Source organism: Xiphias gladius, chromosome 16, assembly GCF_016859285.1.
Source record: "Xiphias gladius isolate SHS-SW01 ecotype Sanya breed wild chromosome 16, ASM1685928v1, whole genome shotgun sequence".
Lineage (NCBI taxonomy): Eukaryota > Metazoa > Chordata > Actinopteri > Istiophoriformes > Xiphiidae > Xiphias > Xiphias gladius.
This window is the reverse complement of record NC_053415.1, coordinates 26,765,138-26,777,327: the sequence shown is the minus strand read 5'-3', so window position 1 is coordinate 26,777,327 and position 12,190 is coordinate 26,765,138. Positions and strand designations below refer to the sequence as shown.

General features: G+C 45.7%; 1 protein-coding gene across 7 annotated transcripts in view; it reads right to left on the bottom strand.

Annotated features, from left to right (window-relative positions):
• Positions 1 to 347: 347 nt before the first annotated feature.
• Positions 348 to 12,190, bottom strand: part of caska (calcium/calmodulin-dependent serine protein kinase a) — a 130,414-nt gene continuing 118,571 nt past the window's right edge. For all 7 annotated transcript variants that reach the window (XM_040147605.1, XM_040147608.1, XM_040147607.1 and 4 more), the window contains 7 exons: positions 11,507 to 11,703; positions 10,641 to 10,756; positions 5,392 to 5,472; positions 4,580 to 4,660; positions 4,270 to 4,472; positions 4,088 to 4,171; positions 348 to 2,002 (listed from right to left, as the gene is read on the bottom strand). In XM_040147605.1, coding sequence (XP_040003539.1) covers positions 1,826 to 2,002; positions 4,088 to 4,171; positions 4,270 to 4,472; positions 4,580 to 4,660; positions 5,392 to 5,472; positions 10,641 to 10,756; positions 11,507 to 11,703 — 939 coding nt within the window. In that variant the 3' untranslated portion in view covers positions 348 to 1,825. The remainder of the gene's footprint in view (positions 2,003 to 4,087; positions 4,172 to 4,269; positions 4,473 to 4,579; positions 4,661 to 5,391; positions 5,473 to 10,640; positions 10,757 to 11,506; positions 11,704 to 12,190) is intronic.

The window sequence follows — 12,190 nt, the reverse complement described above, 5'->3', positions numbered from 1 at the left end:
ATTCGATTAGTTGCAGAACAAGTACGTCTACGCTCGTCGACGCTCCGGGTACATTTCACCGACAACCCGCCGGCTCCTCGGAAGGACTCTGAACGCAGGACTTTTACTCCTGTTTTTGCTTTGTTGCCTTGGTAATTTTGCTCAGGGAAAAGATCTGAGTGGCTCTTCCACCAGCGTCGCACTAAGTCGGACTTGCTTTGCGATTCCCGCCCCTGCTCAGTCCGGATGTTCAGAAACAGATACCTCGCATGTCGTGCTTCCGTGCAGTGGAAAAGCAAAACAAACCAAAAAAGAACAAAGAGAAACAAAAACACAGAGGAGCCACTCCAAGGTTCATTTTTCCAACACATAAGAGGAAATATATTTAAAAAATTGTTCATACTGAAGAACTTCATTATCACTGCAGAGTCATTTACACAAGGGGCAGTTGTATGTCAGTCTGTCATATTCACATACATGGTTATTCAGATGCACACACTGCCTCCTCTTCCCTCGCAAAGTCGTCACCTTTGCAGAATATGAAGTGCACACTTTGTTTGCAGACGGTTACAGCTTCAGAATGAAAATCAGCATTTCATCTCTCATTGATTTTTAAAGCTGATTGAAACACTAATACTCTTGGACATCACGTTTCTCAAATGGCAAAGGAGGAATAAGGGAAATCTTCCTTTTTTTTTAAATTTGTGTGACAAATCAAAAAGAGAAAAATCAAGACTTTTATTTGATTTTCTTTTTTACAAACACATCTCACTACATGATTGATTTTTTTTTTTTTTTTTTTAATAGAAATTTGTGGTTTAGAAATGTCACCCAAAATGCAAGGGATGTGCATAGGTGTCAAGTCAACATCCGGCTCCGTCGCTGTTGGTTTTTTTCTTGCCCGCTTCTTGCCTCCCTTCGCCGAGTTCAGTTTTCCAAACAGCTGGAATGTTTTTGTTTTTTTTTAAGTATATATTTTTGTCTTCTTTTCTTTCTCGGAGGTTTACAGAGGGACACGGGGAACACTGACTGACTGACAGCATGGAAGCTTGCAAATGTCCACATGCATGATAACCTCATTCAAATCTCTAAAACATTTACGGATTTATTTAGAAGAGACAGTACCTGGTAGGTAAAAAGGAGCGTGTGTGTGCGTGCGCGTGCGCGAGATACTGTATCTGTACCAAGGGCTAACAGCGGGACAGATGGTGAGAGGACGAAGGCGGCGCTCAGAAAAGAACAGGAACGGATAAGAAATGAGGGAAAGGGACATGACCCACAGAGGAGAAGACGCTGCAGCTCGTTTGTGTGCTTTTGCTTCAGTCTGCTGTTGGACCGAATGGCCACTGACACCGTCACTCTACAGATGGTTCACGACACCCGACGGGACTACGATGCGATGGGAGGTTTGTGGTGGTGGAGACCAGGTGGGATGACGGGACTCAGGACTGTCTCTTTAAAACAAACATCTACAAAAATGTTGCCTCCTAGCTAGTACAGACATGACAATATTCACGTTTGTTTACTCTGTTTTTTATACAACACTAGGACTAGGTCGTCTGTAAGGGCAAGAGTCCGATAACTGTCTGCCGACGGCTGGTTGTGCGGCGTTGGAGAGGGTTTCGGTTGATGCCGTGGTCGCTTTCACAATACGCCGAGGGTGGTTACGATCAAGTGCAGCGAGGAGAGAGGTCCTCCATCACTTTTTGTCTTTATTTATTCTTATTTTGAAGAGGGAATGATGGGAGTTTGGCCGAGGTGTTGCTGCTGGGAGGGGAGATGGAGGAGCAGAGAGAGTGAGGGGAGGAGGAGGAGGAGGAGGAGGAAGAGGAGGAGGAGGTGCAGGTCAGTAGACCCACGACACAGGAACCCACTGGCTGGTGGTGCACACCAGATCTATGGCCTCCTCCAGGTGCCTGATGGTCTCATCAATCTCGTTGTTGATGATGGTCTGGTCGAAGTAGTGGGCGTAGGTCTTCTGCAGGATCTCCGACTCCTTCTGCAGCCGCTGAAGAGACTCGTCCTGGAGGAGGAGGAGGAGGGCGTTAGACACTGATGAAGGCAGAGAGGGAAGAGAACAGAGGACAGACCCAGAAATTCTTGAGGCCCCTACATTCTGTCATCTTTCACGGCTGCAGTTTGCGCTACCGTCGAACTGCATTGCGTAATAAGGACAGGCGTTTCTATTATTTCGTCCGTCCCATTTCTATAAATGAGGGGAGGCCGCGGGACAGAAACAGCTGTGTGTGTTTGTAACACAACACAATCTTTTTACAGTGGATCATGTTGGACCCTCAGAGTGTAGGGGCCAAAACACAAAAGGCGACACTAAGCGCTAGAAGCACACAGACAAGAAAACGAAGACGACACGGGCTCGGCCCTGTCAGGTTTTACTCACTGGCAGCGTTCGACACCACCGGGGCATCTGAGGGCGGGAGGGTGGGGGCCAAAGAAACAAACGCATGCAGCATGCAGGAAAAAAAACGAGTGCAGAGAGGAGAACAGATGAGCGGAGAGCAGACAGGAGGAGAGGCTGCCGGCCCACGCGCTGTGTGACCACAGCCATTCTCGCTTTTATGTTTGGGTAAAGGGAAACGGCTCGCAGCCACAAAATCTGTCCGAGTGGGTGTGAAAATAAGAAAATAAGAAAAAAATCACCGGTCATATCAACCCATAATGTCATAACTTGCCAGAATAATGTGTGTAAACATGTTGTGTAACAGGATAATGTAGTTGAAAGCAGCTACGAGGACATTTTAAGTTAAAGTATTTGCAAACAATTGTAACTTCCCCTATCAGGAAATATATTAATAATCTATTGATAACGACATCATAGTGTGTGATACACCGTTTATTACATGTTCATTTACTGCTAATAAACACTAAACAGGGCGACTTAAGGTAAAGTGTTGCCAATTAGCAATCAGCTATTCTGATAATTGATTAACTGCTTTTTTCAGAGATGGTTCTGTTTCCTCGGCTGAACAAAACACACATTTTTCATGTTTCTATTTTTTTGTTGTTGTCATTTTATAGACGAGACAACCAGTCGATAAAAAGAGAAAGTACCTGTCAGATTAAAATGAAAACTGAGATGAAAATAACGGTCGCAGTGCTGATGCACACGTCCACTTCACAGTAACCAGGAGATGTGATGTTAATTCAGCTTTAACAGTTTTTTTTGTTTTTTTTAAATCAGGGCTGCAACTAACGAGTATCATCAATTCAATCAGCCGAATATTTTTCCGTCTTAGTCTGTGAAATGTGAAAGCACAGTGGAAAACGGCCATCGCGGCTTCTCAGAGGCCAAAGTCACGTCTCGGAAGAACAGCAGCAAATCCTCTCATCTCACGCTGGGACCAGACAACGTTTTGCTTGAGAAATGACCGAAATCAAGATGGATGCCGAACTGACTCATCGCCTCAGCTCTACCTTTTATCATGTATTTGAAACTTTGAAGAAACACTTTTTGTTGTACTTTTACAAGTTCCTACATTGGTTGTACAGAGGTTCAGTTGAGTCTTCGCTATTTGGTTTGTAAAGGAAAAGGCTGGTGATGTTTGATATGTTTCTGCTTTTGACAAATGGCTTGAAAAGACCAGAAACAACCATGTGATTTCTGATTTCCCTCCTCTGTCTGTGTCTCTCAGCTCCGTCACCAGCGGAGCCTAATTATGACGGTTCCCTTCTCTTTCATAAAGCTCACTGTAGTTTTATATCAGACAAACAGGAGGAAATGCAGCATCTGCTGGGGACTATTTAGTGAGTATTTGTGGCGGTGTGTGTGTGTGTGTGTGGGACTGACTCTAAATAAACCGCAGTGTGTGTGTGTGTGTGTTGACGGTGATGAAGGAACATGTCACCCAGTGCGACAGTGTGATTAGCTGAGGTGTTTTTAATTGGTTCTGGAAACACTGGAGCTCTGAGGCTCAGAGGAACCAGACACATCAGGCTGCAGAGACACACAGTTCTGGTCAGTAGGGGGACATTCAGTGCTGGTTTTGGTCTTTTCACGAGATTCTGTCAACAGTCAGAATAATGCAGAAAATCACCAGACCTATCCTTTAAAGCCAGTCAGCTTCTGGGCGTGTGTTTGCTGTATTCCTACCTCGTTGATGCCTGGCGTGATCGTCGGTGCGGCGATAAAGACGACGTACGGGGCGAACTCTGCTGTCCGCAGGACCTTCAGGGCCTGATGGAGACCAGGTGTTAGATTCAGTATATCTCTAAATATGCATGTGTGCTCACTCAGACGTACGCACAAACACACACACACACACACACACACACCTGAGGTTCGACGTCCAGTATAGCTACAAGCCCCTGTTGGTGGATCTTCCGTATGGTCTCCAGCCGCGTCCCGTACATGGCGTCCTCGTGGCTGCCGTACTCCAGGTACTCGTTGTTGCTGATGTCCTGCATCATCTGATCGTGGGAAACAAAGTAGTAGTTCTTCCCGTTCTCCTCGTCCTTCTTCGGAGGTCTGGTTGTGTCTGTAGGACGGAGAAACAGACACGGTGAGAAGTTACACGTCCTGACATTCACGCTGCTGCTGTCTTTAAGTGCGTTTCTGCGGGGGACTCGTGATCGTGCGTCTTACGTGGGATGGGGTAGGCGAATCTGTCGGGGTGTTTGGTTATGAGTGTGTTCTTGATGTGTCTTCTGCCGACTCCATGGGCACCTGACAAGGACACAGCGTCAGTGAATGAGGTCAGTTAGAAAGACAGTCTGGGTTTGGGTTCTGATAGAGGGTTCCAGTCCGGATCCGGTTGCCGGTGGAGCAAAACGCCTGGATTCCTTAAGCTGCGAGGCGACGCGATCTCTTATTGAACCTTTTATCTCCCGGTTATTTTTTATGATCAAAGAGCGACGTAGAAAACGGTCAGGCAACGTCAGCAGCTTCTCATTTCCATCCGGCGCCGAGCGTTTCTTTCTCTGGTTGAAACGACGACGTCGGCGGCCGTAGACTATTTCAGCTGTAGCTAGTTAATGTTCACCGTGTAACCTGTCCGGCGAAGCTTCAGTCTGCTGGTAAATGCAGCCGACTGGACTGACTCTGCCAACGACTGCCTGTGTGTGAAAAGTCACATCACTCTGTGACATCAGTCTACGACCGCTGGTGAACTGCAGCTCAACGGAGTGGAGACTCTTCTCCAGAGAAACCATCAGGTGATCGCAGCTCGATCAATACAAGTTCAACCTTTTGTGCACATCAGATCGATGTTGGGAGCTCGAGTAGTTTGTGAAAAATCAGGCGCAAAAGTCAGAGTGTTGTGGACCAACAACAGCTGATCAAAGATCTAAACTGAATCTTTGACGAAAGCTAAACTTAATGAGATTCGATAAAGGATGTGAAAGGATTCAGATTCGATGAAATGTTATCAGACGTTAATAAGGCCATTTCTTACTCACCTAACAAAACTAGTGTTTTCCTCTTGAAAGCAGGAAGCTTCACAACCTCCTCATATGTGACAAGGTCTAGTTGGTCGAAGACTAAAAGGTGAGAGAGGGAAAGAGAAAGAGATTAAGAGGATGTGGAGAGGAGGGTGCTGGGACAAACAACAGGCAGAGTGCGACGGGAACAAACTAAACAAAGAGTCTTAAACACATCTGGTAACTATGGGTTTCGACATGAGGAAGTTGTCAAAACAAAGCAGATTAAAAATCTCACTGGCAGACTTTGAGACCTAATGTCAAAACAGTGAATGGAAATGAAAGAAGAGCCGCGATGATCCGTGAAGTGATGAATTGTTCCTTTTAAACAGCCTCTGTGCCCTGAGAGGAAATAAATCTGACCAGACCTGGGTCACGAGAAAAAGGCTCCTGTGCTGAAATAACCCGGCGACGTCGGTGCTAGAAAACGAGATACGTTTTTAACCAGGGTGATGAAAGCACCACCACTGTCTGGTGGCATAAAGGGCGCGACAGGAAACCGGCTGCGAGGAACAGGTCTGTGATTTCCCAAAGCCTGTCAGGACTACGGAAGAGTCGCCATGGAAATCAAACTGCTGTCAATCAAATCGTGCTCGTTATCTAAACTGTTACTGAAATTTATGAGTTTATGCTGTGGTTTCGAGGAAGAGAGAGAAAGGAGCCGCACTGGAAGAAAAGAGAAACTATTCATAGATTAACTGATTAGTCAACGGACAGAAAATCAATGGGCAAAAATTTGGATTTGTGATTAACTGTTAAATACCGAAAACCCACTGATTCCATCTTGTTAAATAGGAATATTTTCTGCTTTTCGTCATCTTTTCTCAGTCTTCTATGACAGTAAGTTTAATCTTTAGCCTCTTATGGTTTTGGACTATTTCAATTCAATTCAGTTCCGGTCAATTTTCTTTATACGGCAACCAAATGGTAACAGCCGTTATCTCAGGGCACTTTTCATACGGACCAGGTCTAGACCGGACTCTTTATTTCGGTGACTTGGCTCTTTCAGCGTGTGAATGTGCTCAGATTAAGCGGACACGATGTACTAAAAAAAAAGATTCTTTCAAAAAGAAGAAAAGGTGAAGCTACTATTTCAAACGAGAACACAAAGGGTTGACTTCAGTAGTGGGTTAGTATATTTACAGGCTAATCAAGGTGCTCTATTTAGACTCTAAGGTGCTCTGTATATAAACCAGCCGGTGTGCCCTGACAGTGTTGGAAATGATGGATACTACTGATATCACTGATATTACTGGTGTCGCCAAGTGCTTGCTCATGGGGGAACGTTGTCTCTCTGTGCCCCGAGATAGCCTCTGCTATGGTTTGGCGCTAAAAAAATAAAACTGAATTGAAATGAACTGAAAACCACTTTCTCCCCCAAAGCCTTTGCAGACTACGTCTCTCAGCAGCCGCTTATTCCTGACTTCAGAGTCAAAATACCTTTGCTGGAAACAAGGTTTGTGCAATAGAAGACAGACGCTTTAAGGAACTTAGAAGAATCTCAAGAACTACTTGATGTAAGTAACAATTATTATTTAATTAATTGTTATTTCAATAAAATGTCTGAAAAAGGGAAAATTGCCCTCAATACATTCCAGGAGCTCAACTTGTCTAACGGCCAAAAATATTCAGTTTAGTATCATAAATGAAAAAGAAAAGCAGCAAATCTTGACATTAAAGAACTGGATCAGGACATTTTTGCTAGAATGTGATTCTCTGATTATCAAAATAGTTGCTGATAATTTTCTGTCCGTTGACTGACTGTTCTCAATCTGCCTTTTCATTGAGATATTTCCTGAGGACATGATTCAAGTTCACTCATGCAGCTCTTCTTTTCTAAATGAATCACGCTGCTCCCTGCTTTCTTAGAGCTTTACGCAACTGTGCACAGATAACTTATCTTTTATCCCACCTTTAGCGGAGGAACCAAACTTCAGTGTGCTGTATTCTGTAAACACACCGCCCCCGCTACTGTCTGGGCTCTGAACATTTCTCCGTGTGACAACACAGACCAGAATAAACGATCAGACTGCAGGTAGTCTGACGTCTGTGCCGCAGAGTGTATGGCATGTTAGAGCAGAGCCGTTCACTGTACAATGTGTTCTCAGCCTCTGTAACACGAGCCGCCATCTCAGGGTGCTGACAAGCGAAATACAATACCCACAAGTCACTGGGTTTTCTTGCGCAACGGGCGGCCGCGGGCCAGCCGCTGCTCCGACTGACGGTGAAAACGTGTTACAATACAACGTCCTCGGTTACAATATGTTTGACTGAATGTGTCAGTTAATACCCGACACTTGGGTGTTCGGCTGCTATTTGCTTTACTGTCTCTCTGAGAACATGGATTAGAAAAGGGGTTAGGATGACCATCACAGCACACAACGTCTGACACACAAACTAAGCCACACGGTTTCAGTTTGGTCTCGGCTTTCTGTTGTTTTCTTGGCAGCAACAACAGAAACAAAACTGAAACACGGGCAGTGACAGCTGATTTAATCTAGAGGGTTAATAAAATAAACAGAGTGAAGAAAAGAGAGACTGAGTGAGAGAGAGTATAAGAGAGAAGAGGAGTTGGTCGCTGTCACTGGTTGTTACTTACATGCAGAGAGGCCGTTCAGTAGGAGAAAGCCAGAGAGATGAACAGGAGGGGTCATAATATGGTTCGGTTACAACAGCAGAATTACAACAACACAAACAGCAAGATACAACAGCTGGGCAGCTGTGCAGCCCAACGTAAGAAACAACGTACTGTTGTCGTTGCTGTTAGAGGCTCTATTCACACCAGCTGGCGACAAGTCACTGTGTGATTCTGGTGATGGTCACGACAGACCCCGTCACCAGGAACACAACAGGGCCTCAGACAGACTGGGACCAGTGAGAGCTGGAGGTTTTCAGGGGTTTTCATGAAGATGATTTCCGGGGAATATTTCACTCTTCTCCTGCTCTGCGCTCTGATCTGAGGAAGGAGGCCTGACTGTCTGATTGGTCTGATTTCTCTTTGGGGGTTCTGCTTCCTTCACACATCTCTCTAAAAGAAACTCTGCCACGCAGCTGAACTTCGAGCTGCTGTTTTAGCAGGAACAGTGATAACCACAATTTCAGCTGGGACTTATCAGCCATGACCGTTGTGTGGTAGAGCGGACCAGGTTTGGAGATGGTGTTTCTGTTTCAGCGCTAACAGAGGCACAGAAAACAGTGTTGGTGAGAATTCCCGGGAAATACCAGCATCTCAAAAAACAGGGGATGATGAAACCATGGTGGAGCCACGGGTTTGAGTATCTCAGTTGAATGATAAATGCAGATGACGCTGGATCTCAAACCTTCATGCTCGTACGGCCACATACGTGACTTCTATTATGTTCTGTGTTGCATGCTGTAGAATTCAGGCAATTTATTTAAAGAGTTCAGACGCATGCACACCCAAACATACTGCGCACGCACACACACAAACGTACATAGACACAGTGTCCTTCAATCTCCTCCCTGTCCCTGTCCCTGATCCTTCTCCTACCATAATCTAATCATAATGACTAAAGGCACACAACAACGAATTGATAGTAACCTCTACCCATCGCATCATCTGTTACTTGTCTCCTCTGTCTAAGACGCGTCTCTGAACCGCCTGGTTTTTCTCTGCGGGTGCTAAGATCTAGGATGTGGGGGTCCGTCGCCGTGAGAAGACCAGTTTATAAACCACAGCCTGTTCTGCTCCTGACCTTATACCTCTGCTACTGTTCAGCGTGCTCACCTGGAAGTAAGTGTAACACATAGATTTTGACAGCTCCCAACACCGAGCCAATGCACGCTGCCAGGCTCTCATGTAGGGACGGACGTGCCATCGTACACACCTGCTGCCTGGTGCACATGCTGCACACGGGAGGTTTAAAACTCTGGGTACACGAGCTGCAGACACCTGACCCCTGAAGCCCAAACACGTCTCATCTCCACCCTGCACCCTTTGCACTTCCTCTTACTCTGATCTCCTTCACCATAATAACTAAAAAAAGAATAAAAAGACCAAAAAAAATCTATGTTTTTGTTACGCAAAATTATGATTGTTTTTTATTTTTCTTCCAACCGTCCTAACCTAAAAATGATTAAAAATAAATTTAAATTGCTAAATGGAAAGGCAGCAAATCCGCACATTTAAGAAGCTGGAACTGTGCAATCTTTGGCATTTTTTAAAATGAAAAATGACTTAAATGATTATTAAAATAGATAATAATTAGTTCTTTACTTTTGAATACTTTAATCTCTAGCATAGCATCACATTTTATAAGGCCATCGTGTTTTGTATGCAAAAATCTTGATTGGTAAAATAACTAAAGCTGTCAGAAAAATGCATTACTGTAAAAAGTTCGATATTTCCCTCTGAATCGTGGTGGAGGGGAAGTAGAAAGTAGCAGAAAATGAAAATACTCGAGTATAAGTACCTCCAATGTTTACTTCGGTACAGAATTTGGCTAAATGTACTTAGTTACTTTCTACCACTGATCATAAGCGGGAAAGGTTTGAAACCACTGTCCTAAGTCCTCGTTCTTATGTCCCTCTATCATGGAATCACACCAGCTCGCATCTGGAAACCGGAGTGTTAGTCTGAGAGTAATGATACACAAACAGTTAAAAGGCAATTACTCCCCCCAAACCCCAACCCCCTGCCTCCTGGGTTAACTCAACAGTCACGGCTCCGGCTGCAAACACGTGATGAGCTTTTACCCGACAACACCTCAGCCTGAAACAGGTCAGCGATACTTGAGTAGTGAATCTATGTGCTACATTTATGTCCAGACGCTGCTGACGCTTCTCCTGGGCCTCTATTTGACACCGCATGTTTACTGAAGAGACAAACGATACGAGTGCACACGCACACCTCATGAGATTTTTGCTGGCTCAAACCCGGTGTCTGTAGCAACGAGTCGCCCGCACTTCCCTACGGTGCTCCTGTGCTCGTATAACCTTTCTGCTACGCTGGCAGCTTGTCCTGTCATTCCTGGCCGTGGCTCCTGGGTCCTGTTACGTACGAGTCCCACCCGCGCAACCAGACGGGCGGACGCACGTGCTCACACGCCCACACACTCACGCTCATGTAAATACCATGTGAAATGCATACATACATGCATTTAGGGAATGATGGGAGCGACAGACACCGAAATGTCTGCAGCGTGTCCTTTTGTGCACATGCGCGGGATTATGAACGTGTGTGCGAGTGCTGTGCGCCGTGTGCGTACCTGCGTTGTGCTTTGCCAAATACTTGTCTTTGTACTGCTTCTTCTTCTTGCCGAACCAGGTGCAGCTGGCCTGCTGCTCCTGCTTGGTCTTCTCCATGGCTATACAGGCCACTCGCCTACCACAGACACACACAAAGACAAAGGCCGTTTTCAATCTGCGTACTTCTCTGGACTTGGGAAACGTCATCAGTCACAGCCCAAGTACTTTTCCAGTTCAAAGTCCACATCGAGCCAGGTACCAGAAGTCCTCTTACTCTGTATGTTTTGTCGAGGATACTTTGGGAGCTGAGATTTGGGTTTTTTCCTAGGACTGTTATTATGTCGTTATTATGTCACTGTGATGCCTGTTCAGGACCGAACTGCCATCTCAGCCATTAACAGGCCGGCTCCTGAGATGACCAAAGCCCACTGTCGTCCTTGTAGAACAGTCTTATCTTCGCAAGTCCTTGGTAGTTTAGCGCTGGCTCTTCATTTATTTTTTTTTTAATATAGCCTACATCACAGGTTGGGTGACGGGCGTAGGTTTTGACTGCACTTCAGTTGATTATTTTGTCACAGTACAGTGAGGAGCAGTTGCGTTCACGTGTAACCACCAGAGCTGAGCCGAGCCGAGCTTGTGTGTCAGCAAGAACGCTGCTGTTCCAACTGTAAATGGTCCCGCCATCCTCGGGAGTCTGGACTCCAAGTTCGAACTCCCAAGTATTGGAGTCTGAACTCGGCGTATTCGGAATTGAAAAAGGCCTACACACACAAACAGTGTTGAATTTGGTTGTTTGGGTTTGGAATGCAGCTGTGGAGGAACAGTGTCTTAACAACTTTGTCTTTCTGCTATCATCAGTCTGCTAATGTGTGTGTTTCCCTCTCACCACTCCTGCAGCTCAGGTGACGGGATGAGGCCCGCTGTGCCGTTTTTTGTGTTCTCCAGCTTGCCCTGCCACCAGTTGTGGTCGTCCTTGGAGATGATCTGGATGATGTCGCCCACCCGGAAGCGAATGCCGGCCTCTTTGCAGGGGATGAGTTCGTCTTTGGAGGGGTCGTATTCAAACTGGGCCCTCACATAGATCTGTGGTGAGAAGTGAAAAGCACAGAGGTCGCAGGGGTGAGGTAACCGAGGGCTGGGTTGGGATGGCGGTGCTGGGGTTTCCAAAATAGAGCTGGTGTGTCTAGTCAAAGAAGTTGACGATGTAAGTGTTGGAAGAGGCACAGGGAAGGTGAAAGAAAGAGAAATGTAACAGGCAAGGAAAGAGAGGTGGCTAGATGATGGACTTTCTTTTGCATATCATGACAACTAGGACTAAAGTAATGAGCAGTGGACTCAGGGGGGTGAGATCATGGGGTGTTTTGGTTGCCAGGTTGAAAACTGGTTTCCAAGGAAGGGCTTTCTCCAGCGACATAAACCCAGACACTGCCGGGCTAATAACGAGCCTCTCAACACACTGGTGATTAATGGCACAGGCATTGTTTGTGTGTCAATTAGTTCAAAACAACAGTCATTATCCCGCTATACACTGTTTTTAACCACACAGCTGTTTGCTGCTATTTTACAATCT